The 24137-nt window shown below is 40.2% G+C and overlaps 1 protein-coding gene across 2 annotated transcripts in view; it reads right to left on the bottom strand.

Moving 5' to 3' along the window:
- Positions 1 to 592: 592 nt before the first annotated feature.
- The window catches only part of raly (RALY heterogeneous nuclear ribonucleoprotein), a 93237-nt gene continuing 69692 nt past the window's right edge, over positions 593 to 24137 (bottom strand). For both annotated transcript variants that reach the window (XM_067505754.1, XM_067505755.1), the window contains 5 exons: positions 21527 to 21690; positions 17443 to 17562; positions 11827 to 12011; positions 9544 to 9591; positions 593 to 769 (listed from right to left, as the gene is read on the bottom strand). In XM_067505754.1, coding sequence (XP_067361855.1) covers positions 9547 to 9591; positions 11827 to 12011; positions 17443 to 17562; positions 21527 to 21690 — 514 coding nt within the window. In that variant the 3' untranslated portion in view covers positions 593 to 769; positions 9544 to 9546. The remainder of the gene's footprint in view (positions 770 to 9543; positions 9592 to 11826; positions 12012 to 17442; positions 17563 to 21526; positions 21691 to 24137) is intronic.

Below are 24137 nucleotides of genomic sequence, written 5' to 3'. Positions count from 1 at the left end.
AACAGTGCATTCAAAGTTGTTGTTTTTTTCATTTGAAGATAAAAAAACTCCGATTTCCCCGAATACGTCTTCTGTCCGCTGCAGAGCTCTGCTGTGACTGTGTGTATTACTCATGTTGGCTGAACATAAATCTCTTCACAGTCACAATATGGGGAGTACATTTCCTTTTGAGGACGAAAAGAACCCGGGAGCTGTTATGTAAATCATTGAATTTTACGTTGAGAACTGGGATTAAGACAAAGGTGGGGTAAGGGCGATGCCGATGGTCGGTGGGACGTCTCCAGGAAGTCGACGTAAGCCACATTAACGTCGCCTTCATCGATGAAAACATGACTGTACGTGTGAGAAAATCCATCAGTTTTAGATGGATTTTGACAGCAGCCTGCTGTTTTACTATCTTCCTGTGGCTTTGGCGCAGCCTTGGATCTGTCTCCATCTTTGTGTGTTTTTTTTTTTCCTCCTCCTGGTGTGTGTGTGTGTGTGTGTGTGTTAGTGTGTATAACTCATCAGTTTATGATGTGTTCTGGCAGTAGCCTGCTGTTTTATTACCTTCCTGTGGCTCTGACAAAGTGACAAGTTTGTCTGTTCGCTGTGTGTGTGTGTGTGTGTGTGTGTGTGTGTGTGTGTGTGTGTGTGTGTGTGTGTGTGTGTGTGTGTGTGTGTGTGTGTGTGTGTCCGGCTCCCTGCTGTTTTGATGGCCTTCCTGTGCTGTTATCCAGTTTGGTCTCTCTCTCTGCCTGTCTGTCTCTTCCTCTGTAGTCCACAGTACCTGAAACACAGAGGCCAGATCGTTAAGAAGACAACGTGATAAATAATAAATGATAAGAATAAACATTCTCTTAAAACCAATGCACAAATTGATGTTCAGGAGGGTGAAAGGTTTGGATTAGATGTTCAGTTCGCATATAAAATGATAATTCATTTCACGGTTTCTCCTCTGCCGACAGTGAGCACAGATGGATTACGGCATGGGTTTATTAGGTACAGGCCCAGGGAACTGAGAGGTTCTGGGGCTGTGGGCCAGACCCTCTGAAATCCCGATTCATATGTTGTACTTTGAAAGAGCTCAGTAAAACCAGTGTTTGTGAACAGTGCAATCATCAGGAGAAAAGAATATTCTGGAGGATACTGGGACGCTTGAGCTGATTTTAAATATTTCTAGAATCCACTTCAGATTTATGATTGTTCCCTTGGAGCTGATGGACTGTACAAACAGGAGTTGCATGATTCCAACCTACAAGGTTTAAAAGATTTGAATCATTTTCTGACATATTTACTCACTTCACTCAATGCCAAAGGTTTTGTGGCCTAAAAAAACTGCAGTGCAATAAATTGTTGGACTGATAGCTTCAGCTAAAACTAGGGACTTTTTTAACCGTTTGAGTACAAATACAAATACTTTCATTTGAGTACTCCCTGACATGGAGTACAAATACAATGTAGAGTACTAAACTGTTATGAGTCATTGGACAGTAAAATCCTCATCAGTCCATTTCAGATAATAAAATCCCATAAGAACGGAAAATCTTGTGCATTCTTGTGATTAACAGAGCAACTTTCGCTGAGAAGGAAAAAGGACGATCCGGGACGGAGACGCTTGGACAACATGCAATGTGATGTCTACACAGGAACATGAATCTAAAATAACTTTGCAAAAACAAAGAACTGTTAGTGACTATCGACTTTAGCACAGTTTGAATTCGGCTTTGCTTTTGCCGTAAGAGGCAACGGTGGCTCAGGAGGTAGAGCAGTTGTCCACCCATTCCAGGGTTGTTGGTTTAATCCCCAGCTCCTCTGGTCACATGTCAAAGTGTCCTTGACTTAGGCCAGCTGCAAATGGGTGACTGAGAAGCAGTGATATTTGGGTACCAATAAGGTAGAGAGGCGTTATATTACCACGTTAACCTCTGCAGGTAGGCGTAACAGGCGCAGAATGGAGTAGAATGGAAGATTTACGAGTACAAGTACACAAAGGCAAGATCAGGCCGGATGTCCGATGCTGGTATCAGCATCCGGACATCCCTATCCCTACAATTCCAATCGCAGCTATACGCATCTGAAGGACACAGTGAAAATGGTAAATGGTGAATGTTCTGCACTTATACAGCACTTTTCTACCTGTTGGCTCTCAAAGCACTTTACACTGCTTCTTATTCACCCATTCACACTCACAACCACACACACACACTCACACACCGATGGAAGGAAGCTACAGTAGGTAGCACTTATCAATAGGACACTTATAGGACACAGGCATTCTGCTACATTTCAGTGACATATTCCTTTATTTTAATTTTTATTCTGCAAATGTGTTTCCTTTAGTCCATCGATGTAGCACAGCAGTGTAAACACAGATGCTCACAACAGAAATTTCAATTGAATTCAACTTTATAGTCGTGACTTTATTCTGTAAAGTGCTATATAAATGAAGATGTATAGATAGGACCCAACAAGGAAAAACTCCCTTTTAGAAAGTAATGTAAAAGTCACAAACACTATGCATAAATGCACCACGGACTCAGTAAATCATAGAGGATCGTAAAGCAGGTTGCATCCAACGAGTTCTCATCCCACATCGCCAGACACCGACACTTCCTGAGTCGCCAAACTGTGCCGCTTTCTACATCCTTCGGCGTATGGTAATGAAATGACCATAAACGGACATAAAGGTCCCACAAATAGGCACAAACATCACATCACCAAAAACCCACAAAACAACAGACACAATAACACAAATCCTAAACAAAAGCAAGTTCACCATTAATATTTGGCTTTTCCTCAGGCGAGCCCAGGGCCCCTTTGTCTCAGTGTCCACTCGTGGCCCGTTAGAAGATCATTTACTGTCACGAACAGTGACTTTGTCGAGTAAAGTTTAGAGAGAAACAGTGTCAAAGCAACACAGACCATCAGTACGTCCATCAAAATGCTGATGTTGCTCCATGTGTTTAACTGTTTGCTAACAGTCACAACATCACTTTTATTAGCTGAAAATGCGACCGACTTGTTTTCACTCCGTTTCATTGCCTCCGAGGCCCCAAAAGCTAAAGTAAAGTCGAAACGTTTGTGCACTCATTGAAGCTCGTCTGTAGCCGTCTTCCCACACACACACACACACACACACACACACACACACACACACACAGGCACTGAATATGATTTGAGAAACTCTTTGCATAAACTAGTTATTCGTCGTGTTTCTCTGACAGCTGTTTGTTTTCAAGCTTATGCATTGCAATTGCGGCCCATGTGTGAACAGTATGATGGCCTCGGCGGTTAAAATACGGCATGATGTGTTACATCTGAACAGGATGTAACACATCAGGAGTGGAATCCCGCACAAATAAAAGCTTTGATGTGCGACAGTGGAGAATGTAAAGAAGCTGGGCGATGTAAGGATAATACACACTGCACTCTTTCTTGTGCTGCTGCAAACTTTTCCAGGCAACTCAACACTCTACTACGCCCTAGTACCAGGCTGTTCTCGGGCACCACGTTGCCTGATGTGATGCACCTCAGGGCTCTTTCTGCTGCGTTTCATGCTCGCAGTCTATAAATCAGTTCAACTTTCACATAAAAGCTCAGCTGGAATTCATTTTCTGCCTGACGTTTTACACCTTTCCCACATTCCGCCTCGCCCAAAGAGCGACAGGTTGAACGCCACTCGTGCTAAAACTGTGTTGAGGTGATGTTATTTGGCACTAATTCATCTCGATAATCATTGTTCCTTAACTGCACCGCTGACACATGCTTATCATTAGCGCCGTTTGTTTAACCTGCATGAAGCTCCAATTTCAGATTCAAACCACCACAGGCTACCGCTTTGAAAAAGGCGATGATGTACAAGGATACGAGGATAACGTGATCACAAAGGACATATACTGTATGTGAAAATTATAATTATTATTATATTTATTATGTTTATGATGCAAACAGGACCTGTTTAAAGGTAATGCAGTATTATGGTGCAGGTTACTTTACGTTTAGTAGCGTAAAATACACAAATCTCAGATCAAGAGTATTTTTTTTTAAATCCAGACTGAGCTTTTAAAATGTATCTTTATAACTTCACAAATTCATGCTTCTGATGATTAATAATTATTTTTTCAAACATTGTTCTAGGAATTGAAATGTGGGGTCTGTTGGTTGGCCATTTGTATCCACACGGAGAAATGTCTTTACTGATAATGGTTAGTTCATGGGACCTACAACTGACAGCTGACTGCGAAACGGGTCTTAAGTTTGTCTATTAACAATCAAAAAACACATCAATCACAGAAAACAAAATTCATTTTATCTTTCGCCTCTCTTTTGGATAAAAGTGAAGCATCGTTCAGTCGGCTCTGGTTTCACCCAGCCCATGGGGGTTGTGTGATCTAGTTGAAATCACTATGACATAAATTACAAAATAGCAAATGTATTTAAAAAAATGATGCTTAAAGTAATGTATCGTATTTCACTTTCAAGCTTTAAAGCTGCAGCCGATTAGACTCACATTGGATCACAGACATGTTATCCTCTGAAGCTTGAAGCCCAAACTCTGCAGGTCCAGCCTAGTGGACTTTAAGTACACAAGTGCTAAAAAGGAACCAGAAACCCACATCTCTTTGTACTGGACTTGAATGGAAATTCCTGCAACGCCGGTCAGATCCTCTATATACAGGGACGGTCACCTTTCACCTCACTTCAGTCTGTGGGTTAACACTACACTAAGACTTCTGTAGGTTGTGGTTGGGTAGTGATGAAACGTTCTGTAGTGTGTCATCAAAAGCACTAAATTATGTAAACTTCCCCCTGCATACATGCATAACGTAGTATTACTTTAAATATTACCGTAGCTCCAGAGATAATATTTATATTTATGTACCATATTAGGAATCTGAGCAGACATGTATTTTATGGGAAGTAAAATACAACACTGTTCTCCAGAGGAATTATTGGTAAGGAATTCAGCCTCTATTTTTAGCCTCCATGTGTTGTGTATTATATTTAGAAAAAAACATGTGGACCACAGCGAATTAACCAACATTTACCGTGGCCGTTTGGCCTCAATTCTATAGTAATTTTTATCTGCATTTTGGAAGAATACGTGGATTCCCTACGAAGGATGACATCTAGCAGATGGGTGCCTTTAATTACTTTACCTGCAGGAAAGACAATGTATCTGAATCTCCGAAGAACTAACATAATTTTGTTTTTTACAAAATCCCAATTTTGTGTAAAGTGTGAGCAATTACTGTAGAGTTAATTGTGATCCTCAAAACCTTTATTTTTTATTAAATATTTTATTTTAATAATGTGATGGAGGACCAGGGTCTGCATGGCCGCTATGAGCCGTCTGCACGGCAACATGTGATACACTCTGTGCAGAGTTGGTAGAAGTACACAAACTCAGTACTCAAGTAAAAGTGCATGTATTGGCCTCAAAGAAAGGATCCATTTAAAGTAGTACTTCAACTACTAAGCAGATCATCCGCATTTTACTTAAAGTAGAAAAGTAAACTTACTCCACTAAGAAAACGAAATACTGTAAACAATTATGGGATTTAGGTCAAAACATGTACAGTAATTAATCAAAAATAAGGGGGTCAAAGGTCACAGTTGGTAAAGTTTTGTGCTGATTTTAACCACTTTATGTCCTGACAGGTCGTTAACCCATAATGATACAAAGCTTAAAAAAAAGCAGTGCGGCCTTTAACCTGATCTAAAAGGCTTTTGTAGGAGGCTTCAGTTTCCACGTTGACACATGAAGCTACTGGCAGTGAGGGTGTACTAATTTTTCAAACCACTCCAGGCATCTTTCTCTCGAAATACACTGAATTAAAAGCAGACAGGCTCCTTTGTCAGGACATGGGACGTCAATTCTCACTCTGGATTTGAGGGGGGCGAGTGAGGGGAAACCGGGGGGGAGTACAAGAAGCATGTATGAGAGGGAAGCAGGCACAGACTGATTTAACATTCCTGATTTAGTGGTAAAGGCGAAACAGGAGATCACTTTATACAAAACACAGCAGATAAATACAATTATTGATCCGTAAGATCAATAAAAGCCAGTAATGCTAAAGACACTGTAAGACTGACCATCAACTCAGAGTCCCTGAAAAGCTTTTAGAGCACCAGCAACAAGTCCTCTAACCTTAATGCCCACGGTAGTCATTTGCCCCATACTCGCTCTTTACCAACGCACGCGTGAAGACGACGGCAGCGTCAGCAGCATCCTCCACGCACTTCCATGGGTACTTGTATCTGTAGGATTTTAAAGCTCAGCCATGAGCGGGCAGACTCGAATCTACTGTTCCTTGACTAGCAACAGCCGTCCTTCCACGTGTACGTCCATTTTTCTGCAACATAAGGAGCCATGGCAACACTGGATAAGATGACGGCAACGATGACGCAAATGACTGGCGTTTGGAAGCTGTGGACAAGCTCAATGAGACTCAGCCGAGACTGATGTGTGTCACCATTTGGCAACATCTAACATCTCAAGTGAATATAAAAGCATCAGGTATTTAGAGCTTGAGCAATTTGGAGGAGGTTGGGGTGGTGCAGCAGACGGGTCACAACACACAGGAATTCCACACAGTTACAGGAGAATTCGATACTTTCTAACCTACTAATGTAGCTGATAGTTGCAAAAAGGCTTTTTCATTGTCAAAACTAGGTAGAAACACTTTTCTGTGTGAATTAGCGACATATTAGTAAAACAAATAAATACCCGTTTTATTTGTGAAATTCATATGAAGTATTTATATTAATTTGATTATTCACAAACAATGATAGTATGGAAATAGTCGGGGACTAGCTGCGATGCCTCTGTGGACCCCTGGAGGGGCCACGCACCACTGGTTGAATACCTCTGCAAACCTTCACACTCCACCATACTGTTCTTTTGAGGCGAGCTATTTTCCAGAGCTGCATTTTTTGTACGATTACAAATGTTACTGGCATTTTGAAGAGGCTCATTTCGTCTGACTGCTTTTTCCATACGCCTGCCCGGCCCCCCACAACATACCCCAACAACAAAAACCAACGAAACAATTCCTAATGGACTAATATGTAGGGAAAGCAAATGACTGGGGCCCAAACCTACGGTGGCCCTGAGAGCCCACAGCTTTAAGCAAACACAGGCAAAATAAAGACACAACTTCACCAATGTGACAACAGCTGCTTGTGTTGTGGCTTTTTGGAGTCTCGTTCGTAACCACAGTGCTTCGGATTCATAATTTGAAGCAAGTAAATCTAATTTAATTTCTATTTAATTACTCTGTGATCACTTTGTGAGAGAAATCAAAAAATCAAAACATCACATTTATTCTGCCAACAAAGTGGCAGCTGGTGCCGATATTCCTCAGCCTCAAAACGCTTTAAGCCAATGAAATGTTCAGTAAAAACAGCAGGACAGCCCACCACAGAGAAGAGACGAGCAATACACTATGAAACAATGCCTATTTGTTCTTAACTGTGGCACGATCAAGTTCTCAAGTTGTACTTCCACACAGCAATTTGCTTCTTTGTTTATCTCAGATGATCAAATATAGAAATACCCAGATAACATCCTGGTTCATAAGCACTTAAAGTCTCCTTTGGCCGATATCTGTGTACATTATCAAACACGAGCCGGAGGATTCAATTACAAGAAACACACATCGGTGCTCGTGTTTCAGATGGTATTTAAAGATAAGGGTCAGGGCTTAGTCCATGAGTTTCCTGTCAATTTCTGATAATCAGAAGCTTATATCCAGAGGTAACGGAGAATTTTTCCAATGCTGAAAGGCACAGAAAGAACAGTGTGTATGTTATGATAATATGCTACAACTCAAGAATTTATCTGATAAACTTCCAACAGTTTCTTTTTGAAGGAGCTGTGAAAACATTCACATTAGAGGACGGAATATTCAATGGATCCATTCACTCCCATAGAAGCAAGGAGAGATGAAAATGACAGTAAATGCGGGTCATGTGTCGAAGCCTTAATGGGAAAGGTGTAAAATCCCACATGGCGTTGGTTTTAACGAGCAGCTCCTCATCTTTGTTAGATCAGCTTAGCGGTTGGAGTTCAGGTAACTTATTCAGTCACAAATGGACAAATACATAAACAAACCGATGGACTAAATTTGAAAGATTTTTTTTTCGGGGGACGTTTCTGTAAAACAGAGATCATCTTATGTGTCGGCGCAACAGGGTCCTTTTTAACTCAAGCTTGGTTTAGTTCTGCATGTGAGAGCATCAAAACAAGCTTCTTCTGTGTTTGTACTAGTTTATTTATTGTTTTTTTAAAAAAAAAAAAAAAAAAAGAAATCCCTTCAGGAGAACAACTGCTGTGCACAACAGTTTAGAAATAGCTAAACGGGGCCAAAAACTAAGGAGTAAATTTGTATTTCTGCTGTAACATCAGGAGGAATCGGTGCTAAATCAAAACCAGACCTAGGACTCTGTTTAGATAAGATGTGGATATTTTTCCAGCCAATCATATTTGCTAAAACATGCAAGAATTAGTGTGTGTGTGTGTGTGTGTGTGTGTGTGTGTGTGTGTAAGGTTAAGGGTTAAACAAGTAGTGGTTACAATTAGGGCTGAGTTGATTTTCCAAACATTTTTTATTACGTTTTTTTATTTTTAACGCTGCTGAAATCACTAGTTCCTTTCTACCTTGTTTTTGATTATCAAATTTCCAAAATAAAAACACATTGTACAAATTTCACAATCTAAATTTTGATTATTTCTGACTTTTTATACACAGCTGAATCCAGATTTAATTTAAGATGCCTTTCATTTTTATTAACTCCTGATCAGCATAGAAAATGAATTTGTACCAGAAAAACAACTTATTAAAGAACATAATCCAGTGGAAAACAACTTATAAATGTCCAGCAGATCAGTATTGCAGCTGCGCTGAGCAGATTCAGATCTGAAAATGTGTAATTGTGTGTGATTTCTTTTCGCTGTGAGGTTCGACAATCAACCGTCTGCTTGGGTGCAGCATGAAACTTTTAAAGATTGAACTTGACTGATAGAAAGCATTAGTCTGGTAATGTGTTTATCCTTGAAGTCAGGTTCAAATGAGAAAGAGTCAAGGCTGATATTCATCTAATTTGCCCCTTCAAAGCATAAAAGAGAGCACTGTGAAAAAGTACTGAAGAGTAAATTAAGGCAATTTCATGTGATCAGGCCGCCCCAGATCATTTCAAACATCTGATGAAAGTCTAGAGCGAACATCGACGAGGGAGACTTTAACTCAGTGCAAATCTCCCACAAAGCGAAGGTTTTTACGAGAGGGCTTCAAACAAGCCTCCGCTTCTTTAATGGACGTTGAACTTTGGTCTTTAATTCAGTTTGGTTTTTTTTTTTTGGGTTAAGATGGAGGAAGATTTATCCGCAGAAAGCAAGAGAAGAGCCACTCATCTTAAAAACTGTAAGTGAAAGTGAGAACGACTGGTGTCGTAATTTTGAGCTAGTTTGATATTCAAGAGATAAATGTTCTGCATAAAGCGCGCGTGTGTGTGTGTGCGTGTGTGTGTGTTGCAACCCATCCGTACAGAAACACTCACCTCTCAGGGGTGAATGGAGTCCATCTCTGGCGATAGGTGACTGTTTTCCTGAACGAAATAACAGAAGAACAAAGCCGAGTGAGAACACACAGATATGAATTTTTCTGAGGGAAATGGCTTCGGATTATGTGGCTTAGCAGATGTATTGTAAGCGTAACAGCAGAAGGCCTCAATACTTTCATACACAAAAAGACAACAGAACCTGTAAAGTTTGCACATGTTGCATATCTGCATTCTCAAGACTATCAGTCCATGTCAAAACCCCTTAAATAACGCAAGCGTCAACAGAAAAAGAGTGAAATAAATATTGTACAATTTTTATAACAAAATCTTTTAATCGTTATAAATGATTTCAGTGATTAAACTGTTCTGAGCAACAAACCTGAACGAGTCCGATGCTAAAGCACAGCATTTCCTCCATGTGAAGGTTTTACAGTGAAACGTAATGGAACACTGGGATATTTAGTGATTGAAAAAATACATGAAATATCTGATAAATTGTAAATTGTGAATTAAAAAAAAAAATTATGTTTAATGTGTGTATAGTCAAAATACACATTTACCCTGTGGATGACAATTTAGTTAAAATCTTCTTTTGTCAGCAAACAACGGTAAAAAGTAGGAGATTTTATGCTGCCGTCAATAAACACGATGGTCTCTGAATAACCTGAACAAGCTTCATCATAGTTTAAAGACTAACACATGTTAGATTTAGGTGCTTCAGGTTTCCAGTGCTGCTTCTGGCTCAGTGAACTCGGGCTCACATTCCTCCCGCTCAGGGTCAGACTCATCGTGTCACATTTGGCGCCATGTTGTGCACGTCGCACATCGACACAGCGCTGTTCAGTTCCACACACACACACACACACACACACACACACACACACATGCACCATGCAAACAGTTCAAGATTCTTGTTTTCTGCATTTCACTAAAAAATATGAGTACAAAATATTTGAACAACAACAGGGGATGAGTTAAAATTATATTAAATTAATTTGTTATATTAATGTTTTAGTACAGAAACTACTTACATCTTTTTTTTATTAGATTTTTTTGCTCATTGTGTTAAATCATCTTCCAACTGATTGTTTAGTGCAAACAACATAATCATGGAGGACAAAGATCAACAAGCCGAACAGCAAATATCTACAACTGAAACACTTCAGCATTTGATTGATAATTTAAGTGGTTGCAGATTCATTTTCTGTCAAACATCGAGTTTATTAACCAAATTGAAACAGCCCAAAACACACTTTTGGTTTATTTTGCTTACGTCCGGGGGCCGGAGTGCCGGTAGGCAGTGTGAGCTAATGTGTATTCTGGACTGGGCCGACTGAGCGGAGGACACCTGCAGACTCTGGGTTAATGGGTCTCCAGGTATTTTTCACCCAAAAAATAGCTGGATGTCTTAGTTTTCCTCTCTGACAGATCACGTTTTTTTATTTGTCGGCTCCTGCAGCTGATTAAAGCTCTTAATTTGTGCCTGTGTTTTTGTTTTGTTTTTTCCCCCTGTGTTTTTAGGTTTTTACTTTATATGGGAAAAATGATTTTTAAAATGGGCAGTAAAAATGTGTTCATCAAGAAAAGCACAGTAAATAAGCGCTGCAGACCCTCACAATATTTAAATGAACTAAAACTCATTAACTGACATCTGACTTGTGTCAATGTCCTTAAAAAAATAAAATTAAATTAACAAAGGAAAGCCTTGTAAAAAAAAATGGTAAAAATACCAATAATAATGATGATAATAACAACAGTTAATGTCATTAACATTAATCAGGAAATAGTTAAAAATAGTCACAAATTCTCCTCACAACTAGCACTAGAGCACCACATTACCAGGAACCCAGTGCTAATGTTGACCTAAACTAGGACCAAACTCTAAATACTAGTCAGGATCCCGACATTTTTGTTGGGATAATGTATATAACAGATATATCGATTTAATGCAATGGCCCAACGATAATGCTGTGCTGGGATTTAGCTTCATGTTTTACTTGTCATGAAGCTCAACACGTACCGGGAGGAGGAAGCAGACGCACGTCATGTCGATACATCAGTAAGTTGTGTCTAATATTAGTCAGACGAAGGGAAAGTAAAGGAAATATAATAAAAACACAGGAGCTTTTGCCTCGAGGTGTTTTCAGGAGGCAGTGGGTTTTGTTGTGGGGACGTCAAATGTCCTCACAAGGCTGTAAAAGTACAAGAGGAGTTACTGTGTCTTTCTCACTCTGGCGCTAACTCTCTCTCTCACACACACACACACACACACACACACACCATGTGGTTGTGGGTATCATCCTGTGTGTGCTGTCCCTCCTCCTCCTCTTCATCTACTCCCTCCACCTCCTCTTCTTCGGCTTCGCTGTTCTGTCTCAGCTCGTCTTCATCCTCCACCTCCGAGCTCGACTCCTCCCCTTCCTGCCACGCCTCCTCGCTTTTACAGTCCTCCTCCTTCCTCGAGTCTGAGCAAAACACAGAGAGGGAAACAAACTAATGTTAGAACAACGTGGGATGTGTGAATTGACATGGACGCTGGTTGAATCACCCAAATTCTAACTTAAAATCCTCCAGTAGAAAGCAGAATAGTAAAGTCCTTTTTACAATCAGATCACAAATGCACAGTTGATGCCGTGCTGCTGGTCCTCACCATGTCCTGCGCTCGAGAACTATTTTGGCCAGGAGGCATCAGGACACGTTAGGGTTAACACCACAAAAGACGTGGGGACATGCATCCCAGGACCACCTCTGCAAATTATTTGACTGGTTGTAGTTTGGATGTAAACGGGGTTGATGATTCCCAAGAGCTTAGTCTGAGAGCTGGGTTTGGGTTCGATTTACGTCCTGTTACAGTGCTGAAAATGATACTGTTAAGCTTGATTAATTACAAATTCTACTGTCCCATCAGGATAAATGGATTTACCCTGAGTATGGGCTCCTGGAGCAGGGCCTCGGTATAAAGTGAGCGTTAATATTCAGTTAAAAGAAAACGACCAAGATAAACGTGACCAAGACAACACGAAGGCGGCCGCATTTGCCATTGCTCCACTTATTGGTGAAACTCCGTCCATGCCAGCAGAGTAAGTTGTAGAATGTACGATCAGAGGTTCCTTTACTTGTGCTTTTACTGCAGCCTGCAACTAGTGTCGTTTCATGCTATGACTGGCACTGAACTGTAAACAAGGAAAACACGCAACTAGTAAACTAGTCAGTTTCCATCCACAGGTACTAAACTGTGATTTGACAGTTTCCTGCTCAGCTACTGCCACACACACACATACTATAACCTTTTACTTCATTTTATGAAGCCATACTTTAACAATTTTTCATAGGATATTTTATGGTTACCGATTGCACAGAAGATATGAGCAGGAAATGTGTCATGTTTGCATTTCTTGCAGCATCTGTTTTCAGGGCAAAAAAAAAATAGCTACGCACAAAAACACGTTTCTGCAAAAATGCTGCTCGGAATAACGGTATTGCAAGAGGCAGTTTCGGAGAACGCAACGTGTTCACAGCGCTGATGGCAGCAGCAAGCATTTTAACACGCCAAAGGCCTCACGTCGAGCTTCTCCCTGTCAGACTGTGCAGGTCTAGCTCCAGAGCGGATTAGACGAACTATTTCTTGGTTTCCACCCCTGGAGCCTTTTTACAACAATCATACTCAACAACATGGGCAGATGTGGTGATTGTTTCCAACTGTTTGTCCAGCAGGGTTTCACATTTTTGTGGGATTTCACTGATCTGACTGTTCAGTGTTTATTAGGTTCGTACAAAAATGATAACAAACTAAAAAAAAAAAAAAAAACACGGTGCGTATTTTCCTGTTTCTGATTCTGATATGGTTTTAAAAGTCATAATAACATGGGTTTGACATGAGCATAAATGAAAAACTTGACACAAACCCGTGACACAAATCGCTGGCCAACGAGCTACAGATGCAAAACAAAAGAATGAAAAACCTTGTAATATTTTTTTTAAGTTAGAACTTTTTGGATATGTAGCTGGTATCGTTTGTGAGGCTAAACTGCAAGTGTTTACTTCAACGTGTGCGTTTAGTTTTTTGTTGGTCGTTTTAATATCTCCACTCCACACTCTGATTTAAGTGATGGTATTTATAACATGTATGACATTTTCGTCTTTTTGGCCAGATTATACACGTCTGCAGAACTACCGCACTTGTATTCCAATTAAATACATTGACCGTCTTTTATAGATTAGAGCCGGACGAGGAGACTTTTATAAATTGAAGATATCAAATTTCTAATTTGGTTGAGTTGAAGACATTCTCCCATTAAAAGTACATTTGTGCATTGTGTGTATTCTTTCTTCTGTTTTCAATTTTTCAAAAAAAAAAAAAAAAAAGTTTGCTTGATTCTTTATATTAGAGAGAAAGTGCTCATAAACAGGTCAAACTAAAAAAAATAAAAAAAATGAATCTAAGCCACCAACACCAGTTTGTGTACAGTCAATAATGATACAAATAAATTACTGACATACATTCTCACGTATTCATTAAAAAATAAACAATGGTTTGTTATTTGCAGGCTTTTTTCAGCTGCTATTTCGCGCAACACTGAGCCCGATTCCCTGTTAAAATAAAGATGTGGCCTCAGACACTTTTTCATTCATCAAAAGAAGTGTTTCACGTCTTCAGACGAAAGCAAGTGGAGCAACATCACAGAGACGAGACATATTTTACGTTGTTCCCCGCTCGTTCCTCTTGATGTGACAATCCTATTTTTGGTCCAGGAATCTGAGTCGCGCATGTGGCTGCCAGAAGTAGTTAATTATGGAACTGCCCCTTAAACTCTGGCGTTAAAGTTCAAGTAGCACAATTTCAGTTGAAGCAAACAGGTAAATACATACTGAGAGTTGAATAGGTAAAAATCTATCAGGACGGTGTGATTTGATTAAGAAACTAATGCTAAATTCTGACTGGTGCATAGTAACGTATTCATCCATAAATATGGATGTTATCATGCATTAAATTCTAACTTGTACATACAAATAGCAGCATATTTAGTGTCTCCTTTGTACAATGTACCAATATGACACATCATTTTCCCACTTCAGTTTGACAGGAGACCTGATGTATTTCAGTTGTCTGTTCGTCAGTCCCATTCCTATGAACCCAATATCTACAGAACACCGTGGGGCTATTTCTTAAAATTTTGCGCAAAGATTCAAGTACTCAAGGATGGACTGATTAGATCAACAGCTTTCGGCTGGTCCCTTCAGGGGTCGCCACAGGGTTACTTTTTCCACACGTTGATTTGGTATGTGTTTTTTTTTATGCTGGAGGCCTTTCTCGATGCAACCGCGTTTAGCCATCAGGGCGTCCTTAGAAGGATGAACTGATTAGATTTGAGGTTAAAAAGGTCAAAAACCACAGTTACTGTGACATATGTCATTCAAGCCATCCCATTGTTATAAATGTGATTTCACACGAATGCTTTAAGGGAATTCTGTCAAATTGGACTCAAGGATGAGCTGATTAGATTTTGGGGGTCAGGGGTCAATCGTCAAGGTCATTGTGACTTTGCAGCTGCCCAACTCTTGTAATAACTAAATCACATGAATGCCTTGAAGGACTTTCTTCAAAGGTAACACAAGCATCTACTCTGTTTCAAGGAGGAACTGTTGAGGTTTTGGTGGTAGACGACTAAAGGTCAAGGTCACTTTGGCCTCACGTCCTGCTCATTATCGTTAATGCAATGTCACAGAAAGGCCTTGATGGAATTTCTTCAAATTCTGCACAAGCAAGTACGAGCAGTCAAGGATGGATTTCGGTAATTACGGTGGTCAAAGGTCAAGGTCCAAGGTTTAAACTCAAATCCAATGACTTATTTGTAATTGTTGTCAATGTTACATCTCAGAAATATTTCATTACCTCTGTGGGTGAACATTCAAACTCCACACAGAAAGGCCCTGTTCGGTCCGAACCTGGGAGAGCGCGAACCACTCTTCCGCTGTGCTGGAACTAGAATATGTCTCAACAGACATGCATCCAAACTACAACTTGACGTAAAAGCTCCCAAGTGGCAAATGACAACTAGTGGAAGGAAAAAAAAAAAACTTTCCTATGATAAACCTTAAAGTGTGCTGCTGTTGTAAAGCAGCAGGCAAAAAACTTAACAACTTTGCAGTTAGTAGCATGACACAGACCAAAACCAGTAGTTGTTGAAACGTACAAATGCCTCCTTCATTGCCCTTTGAGATTTCTCCCACTTGGTGAGATGTTTTTTGAAGAGTTTGTCCTTATTTGATTTAAGGGTCTAATGACAGAGTGTGTTATATGCTGAAAGGCACCTTGACGCAAAATTTCATTTGTGACAGATTATAAATAAATCAACATTTACTTAACGAGTCACTTGTTAAGATTTTTAGAAAGTAGTTATTTATGCCGAAAAAAGAAAAATCAGTACAAATGATAAGTATTAATGATGACGATATAGTGAACAGATTACATTTTGCTTCAGTTTGTCTAAGTTACATATCATAACGGTATGTTGGAAATGAGTTATATTGATTGTGTTTGAACTGCAAAATCAATCACAGGGAGTATGATTCTGAACTTTCCCTGCGAAGAAAAGCCGATTGTTCATGATTTATGTGACAAGTCTGGACGGTTGGTAAATTCTGTTTTTCTTTTCGAGACAACAAAGGCGGTTTGTGAATGCAATAAATTCTCCCAAATCACTCATACGTGCCTCTTCAGCATGAATCTGTTACCATCGTCTCCAAAGCATGAACTTTGGTTGTACTAGATGCGTATTAGGCAGTTTATTTTTTTCCAGATTTCATTTTTTAACTCGTTGTTTTTGCCAAGATGTGAAAACCCGTCAATGCTGACTGTTGTCAGTCTTCCAAGTGCTTTAACTGCCAAAGACCGTCCACTTCATTTCCTATTAAACAATGCAGTCCTTTTTTTTTTTTTTATATCAGACCATCCAAATGGTAAATGAGCAAATGTTTTGGAACAGATAGTTAAAAATAAATTAAAGGAAATGCACTTGTCTTTAAATCCCTTGTTTGCAATAACAGCGATAATCCTGTGATTTACTGACATCACACACACTTCTCCTGGCTTTCACTGCAGCCTTCTTCAGTTGTTTGTTTTTGCCTCCTCTTCAACGGGAACAAACCTGATGTTCCGGTGGATTAAATCCTTCCACTTTTTCCCTCTGTTGACGTCCTTTGATAAACTGGCAGTTTGATCTGAATCAGTGTCTTGCTGCACGACGATGCTCCTTCCCCGTCTCTTTTGATGCACGTCTCTGGAAATTTGCAGACCTTTCTGTTCACCTCTGAATTCATGCTGCTGCGACCATCATAAGAAAAGATCAGTGAGCCTGTTCCCGAAGCAGCCATGCAGTGACACCACCTCCATCGTGCTTCACTGATGAACTTGTATGGTTGGAGTCAAGAGCAGATGTTCCTCCACAGTTTAGCCTTTCCATTGCTTTGGTTGTCATCTTGGTCTTAGCAAGACCCATAAAATGGATTCAAATCTTTCGAGATTCATCCAAACTGGCTTTTGTTTATGCTGATGATCGGTTTGCATTTCTTCACAGCCATCACAGTGCGTTGGCCATCACCTGTTGTTTAATCCAGGCTTAATCCAAGAGTAGAAAATCAATCTTACAGGCCCGTCAGGCATGTGTTCCAACACTTTTGCTCACTTAATTTAGGTGATCTGACTTTGAATATAATAATCCTCTGACTTCTGTGCTTCTTTTTTTTTCTCACTGTAGCTTAATGTTTGTATGCATGGGGCAACTGTGGAGGAGGAAGTATAGTCGGTTCGATCCCCAGCTCCTCCGATCACGTGTTGAACCTGGTGAGTGTGTGTGTGTGTGTGTGAGTGTGTGAGGGAGACAGAGAAAGAATCACCTGTGGCTGTGATGTGTGTGTCCTCTGTGATCTCCTCCAGTCGGCCCAGCAAAGCTTCGATGTTGGCTTTAATCTGAGTTAGCTCCAGCTTTATCGCCTGAAGTTCTGTACGTCTCACCGCTGTTAGAGACATCAGCATACAGAGGAGGACAATGAGATTGAGAAAGATGCAGAGAAAGAAAAAGTGAGGACAGAAAGAGAAAAATGCGTGCAACCATGTTCTGATTATGATACCAGCAGAGTTCCAGACCTTTCCGTTTTACATGGTCAAAGTCTCAGAAGCTTCAGTCGACTGTGTCGATTTTTTGAGATCGTACATTTTGTGAGGACAACGCCATGATTTAGAAACACTGCAATGTTCGAGTCCTAGTGTAGGACGGCCACGACATCACCTTCACCACTTTATCCAAACTTTAAAAACACATACAGACGTGATTCTTATAGCGAATCCTCCAAAAACAAACCAGGTTTATTGTCTGCTCAGTTTGTGCCTTGTGTACAAGTTGAACATCACTCTTACACATCTGGGAAACATTTACATTCAGTTTGGCGTTTGGCTTTTATCCAAAGCGACTTACAAGTGAGGCACGAGGCAGCAAAGATCTAAGTCAAGGAGAAAACATCAAAGCAAAGCACCATGAGAAGATGCGAGTGCGAGGAAGAACAGACAGGATCGATTTTGTGTTTGTACGTGGCCTTTCAGATTTAAGTGCGTGGGAAATTGTGGAGGAGTTCTGTTTTTTGAAGTGAGGCTGCTGAGCGTGCACAGTTTGGAAGCTTGTCCCACCATCATGGGATCACTGAGCTGAGGAGTTTCGCTCGGGATCTTTTGTGCGATGATGGACAACCGGACGCTGTGGACGGGTGAGACTGGAGAACCGAGAACCAATCATACCTGATTTCATAGCCAACATATACTGAAATATTCTAGAAGTGATGGGTTAGTGACAACGTTTTAAGAATTGTAGTTGCGGTTACATTTATTTGGAATGTATCTATTTTCCTCCAGGTTAAATAAATAATTAAATTAAATTAAGGTAAATAATTTATATTATATAATAATATCTATCAGTTACAGTTGTTTTATTTTAGTAGAACATATTTTAGCATCTTTTTCTTTGTGTAATTTGTTGTCTTTTCTACTTTTTAATTTTTATCTGCATATTCATTGTTTACTTCTGTAAAATCAACAAATGTAATGTGCTATTTTGGCTCCTCTTTCTTTGTTCAGCAAGAAAAGTGATAGGAAACGAAACCCTAACCAGTCACTTTGGTAAACAATTAAAAACAGGTGAGAGAAAGAGAGAGGGGGCGGGTTTGAGGGAGGGCAAATAAAATGATGAGTACATTAGTGGCAACACAAAACAAATGGAGACATGCAACACATCTGGCAGCTGTTTTTTCTTAAAGCAAACTCACAATCGCGTGTGTGTGTGTGTGTGTGTGTGTGTGTTTGCGTTTGTGTGTTGCTCAATACACATTTCACCACCATCCTCCAATTTTTCCTTTGGCCTGAGATCTTTGATTCTGTCTTTTTTTGCTTGTTATCTCCACCTACCGTTTGTCTTATCTTATTCTTTTACCTTCTTCTCTCCATCCTGCATCATTATGTACCTATTTGCATCTTCTGTTTAGTCCCCATCTCTCTGATCTTTCCTGACTTTTTATTAAGCTTTTTCATTTCTATCTCAGCATCATGCTTTCACACCTTCTCTTTCCTCCCTCCTAATGTTTTCCCCCTTAGCTGTTTTCTCATTTCTGTCTCATCTGTGTGTCTCTATTAGGTTTGTAACTAGAAATGTTTCTCTACAGAAAACGATCTTAGTTCAGACCAAATCATCTGCCTGGACTCATCTGCATACTTAACCTGTTAAAATCTACACAACAGTGAATTTCCAAACACAACTGAATACGGTTTTACGCATTTCAAGGACTGGATTGTGTCCTCCATTGTTTACAGTGATTCAAATGAAAGGATCAGAACCATATACATGAACCAAGATGCACAGGAGGAGATCAGTTAAATATTTTCCATTGAAAACTGTGGTTTAATAAGAACTAATATATAGAACACAGAAACCAAGTCAACTGGCCACCGAATGTACAGGCTGCCTGATAAATTAAAGTCCTCAACACGACATCTGTCTATTAATTCCCCAGTTTTCGTGTTAGATCACGATTAAGTGCTAGCTGCAAAAGCTGACCCTTGCGACCCTTTTTCGTCTGCGGTCGGGTTAAGATGTTCCTCAACACAGAGATGAGTTTTCACCCATACTGTCCTGGCCTCCTTTGGCCCGACCTTAACGCCGACGCTGAATTAGACAATGACGTAAAAAAATACTTGAAGCACCCAAAGTAACAAGTACTCCACAAATAATGGTAATTTGCGTTACGTTGACAGTCCTAGGTGTGTTTAGATGTTCTGGTTCTGTTGTTACTTTAAGTGGTGCATGCCCTGGCCGGCTTGTGTTATAGGAGTGACCCTCGAGGTGAGCGGCCTCTGTTTGGAGGCTATCTCTGATTAAAGGAGTAGCCCGAGACTCCCGGGGTCGTGCCGTGTATGGGGCACTGGTGTTCCTCGTAGAAAGGTCTTCGTAAGTCGAGTTGTACGGAGACGAGTGGACGGCGATTCACCGTCTTTACCAGCATCAGTCATTCTGCTGTAAGCTCAGTCTCTCCATCCTCAGAGCTGTCAGTACTCATTAAGAAGCAGGAGCACGTGGAACCCGCCTGGACACTGCCAGTGTCCTCGACTCTTCAATAGGCCTTTTGTGTCATGGCACAACGTTATCGTATTTTATTCAATGCTTATACCGATATACTGTATTTTTCAATCATCTGACTCCGGCAATTTTATTTACAAGACAAAACGGAGTCTAAAAAGTCCCAAAGTCCATAATCAGGATTTGATCATTTCATAATGATGACTTTAGGGCCAATGGTGGAAAGACTTCTAGTTGCACACTAAGCATTAGGGGAAGAATACAAACCGTCAGCTCTTCTTCTTCATAACGAGTGAATGCTGGGGAAAAAATATAATGCGTGTTCTGTTTCGATATTGCTTTTCAAAACCATTTCAAGTGTAAGTTTGATGAGGACACAGAAATCAATGACATGAAAACTGTGTGAGCGGAGTGAAATCCTGAAAAAAAAAAAAATCCTGCTGTTGGGAATGAAAAGGTTCAGGTCGAAGTCAAATGTGACAGGAGCTGACAGGGCATCAGAATCTCTCCTCAGATCTGCAATCTGAACATAATGTGAAATGAATGTTTAATAAGCAGAATGCAAAAGTAAAGTGACAACAGTCGCCCCCGATGCGTGAACTTTCCACTGACATGTAAAACACAAAAGTTGAAAGATAGATGAACAGGAGGTTCGGGTCAGAAGGATAGAGCCAGATTTAGGAAGATAAAAGAGAAGAAAACATGAAAGAAATGGAGGAGGGACATACAGAGAGAGAGAATGAAGATGAGTATGCGGCAACATGAGATTGTTGTTAAACTGCTTTATTACCATTTCATTACTATTTACTGTAATTGCATCAGCACCTATTTAATCAGTAAGGAAACATATTTGCTATTTTATTTCCCCCGATATTTTGTTACTTTGTTTCAAGTCACAGGAAATGAGAAAATGTTTCAGTCCGTGACAAATTCAGCTGAGATTTGTTTTTCTACCTTTAATTTCAACATAATATTATTTGTCTTATTATCATTTTATACTATTTTTATTTGACATACAGTGAAAACACCGAATTCTGGTTCTGGCTTCTATGAATTTATGGTGTCTTGTAGGCACATGTACACGCGATACTAAAAGTGATTTGTTTTTATTTTTGTTTTTTTAAACGGTGAAAGAACATATGTCAGCTATTGTCATAAGAGTATAAGTAAAAACAATTACAACTTGGAAAATAAAATTGTAAAAAATTTAAAAAAGAATTTGGGAGAAAAATGTTGATCTAAAGTTGTTAAGGATTTGGTAAATCTCTTTGAAGACTTGTTGTCATTGATTAAAAAAAAAAAAAAAAAAGAGGACGTGACCTAAATGTAAATATAACACAAATGCAGAAAGTGAGACCTACATTTCTGTTTGTTACCGTTGCTGGCGGTCAGAACGGAGGCGTTATGTGCCAGCAGCTTAACCGGCAGGGATTTGACCCGTCGTACCAGCGGCACAGCCGCCCGTGGTCGTTTGACCGGCACCACCCGAGGAACAGGAGACACTCTGCCGCGGTACTCAAATAACCTGAAGAGAGAGAGAGAGAACAGATAATTTACATCCACATGTCAGAAATGCAACGCTGGCCATGATGGACAGGTGTCAGAATACACACCACGAATATGCACCACGACGTGACAAACCACCAGGTGCTGATGACATCTGATAAAACTAAATATGACATCTTTTACTCAAGTAAAAATACTAAGGAGATTATGTACATTTTACTTAAAGCAGGAAAGTCAAAGTGCTCAACTAAGAAAACATTTTTAATACTGATAATGTGGATTATGATAATTCTAGCAAAACGTGTACAGTAACAAATGAGGGTCAAAGGTCAGCGTTGATAACGGTGGAGGTGGTTACCACATAATGATACATCGGCGTTTATTAGTTCATCATATTTTTATCAAAACCAGATCATGTTTTAATGTTGTAGCTGCTTGGTTAAACACATCAGTATGATATAAATATCATTTCTCTGAGGCAATGAAGCTAAATATAGTGTGTCTGTAAAATCAAGACCTCAACCCTTCAATAACAACAGAGAAATGAAACTAATCATTCACAGAATTCTTCCATCGTTGTGGTTTTGCCGTACACAATATGTACCAATGCTCAGAAGTGTGGTGTTTGGCAGTAAGTGTAAAAACGATCAAACTTTGATGAGCCCGTTTCAGTTTTTTGGAGCTTTACAAATAGTTCAACTGTTTTCTCTTATGATTTATTCCTTCGTATTGCTTTCAGGACTTTGGAATTATTTTCCAACATTTGATTTTACTTCTTTCCAGAAGAACATTGCGGGTCCATCAACATCCCACTCAAAAAAGCTCATTGGTTTCAATCTGCACAGTGACATTTTTATGTACACTTTCTTTTTGATTTGTGTGGATGAACCACATGCAACAGATTTCGTGATCTTGTTTTTAATTAGAATTAGGTCACAGCTTACGTAAATGGTAGATGGTCTGCACTTACACAGTGCTTTTCTACCTTAACAGAGAAACTGTATTCTCCACTTAACTGCACTTTGCACCTTTAGCACACTTGACTGTACTGTGATGTAAAATCGAAGCATACAATAGGTTTAGTGGACGGCACGGTCTCAGGTTTTGTGTCCTGTCCTGTGTTATTTTGTGTTGTCTGTCCACACTGTCTGTCTGTACTGTTTTTCGTCTGCACTGTTTGCACTCGATGCACAGCACCATGGTTCTGGAGGAACGTTATCTCGTTTATCCCAAGGAAACTTCACCACATAGACAGAAGTAGCTGTGGAGTAAAGCACTGACCCTGGTATTCGTGGACAACTGCTCGACATCCTGACCCAGAGCTGCAGGCTAAGGGCAACCAACCCACATGGGCGTTGAGATTGGAGGACTTATTGGCTCACATCTACAGTTACATCTTACCAAACCACCACCCAGGTTATGCACTCAACGGGTACTGAGGTCTCATGTGGTTCGAACTGGATCTATAGGATGTAGAACTCTGTATGTTTCCTCTGGCTGTATTTGACCTCTGAGTGAACAACAGAGAGAAGCCTCTGAAAGGACAACAAAGACGTGTGAGCAAAAATGGAAAACTTCCCAAAAACTGATTCTGATTAACTGGTGTGGAACAAACTTATGCTGCAAATGAAACATCGACCACAGCTGATTTGAACCAATACTTTGGTACATGTTTGCTTTGACTCCAGTAACTAAAGAGCTTCAAATCTGTGCAATATTGGCCCCGACATTTCAATGATTGTGGCTAGAAGGTTTGGGGAAAAGTGGAATCATATTTTGCCATTTTAGATTAAACTTATCCCAAAAACAAAACAAAGTCCAAACTGCTGCTCAGTAGATAAAACGTGAAGACAAACCAGAACGAGACGACACGGGAGAAATAGTTTTGGTGCCGGTTTTTCTAATGGTTAAACCTACACAATCCAACGATACTTTACACAGTGGAGTTGAATCAACATTTTTTTCCCCCCATGCAACCATCTGGTCTCTCCACACCGAAAAGATGAACCAATACTCAGAACCTCTCCCGATGAAGCAACGGCTCTCTGGACCTTAGACCCTTTCCACACTTTTTCCTCCAGAGACTCAATATCAGTAGAGTGAGGCTCCTGAGTGTGCAGAGCTCGACATTTTGTTCCACCATTGTGCAGCTGAACAGCTTTGCTCGGCATCTTTTGCCACCCGATGCCATTCACTGATGAGTGCAGCAGGCGATGGAGCTGGGAAGGTGCTGTCAAGTTAGGGTCAGACTACTCTGCAGGCAGGCATCAAAGCTTTAAAGCTGATGGGATCAGTGACCAGAATCCAGAAGAGAGATTGTTTTGGCTGATCCAAACTCAGACATGCTACTGTATTTTGGACTATCTGGAGAGGCTTGAGTGTGCATGCTGGCAGCCATATTAGTAGGACATTGCAGCAATCAAGACAATCTAGGACTAGTACCATCATGTCCAGAAAGGTAGGATC

This window comes from Channa argus, chromosome 5, assembly GCF_033026475.1.
Source record: "Channa argus isolate prfri chromosome 5, Channa argus male v1.0, whole genome shotgun sequence".
NCBI lineage: Eukaryota > Metazoa > Chordata > Actinopteri > Anabantiformes > Channidae > Channa > Channa argus.
The sequence above is the reverse complement of the archived record's forward strand: the minus strand, read 5'-3'. Positions and strand labels throughout refer to the sequence as shown.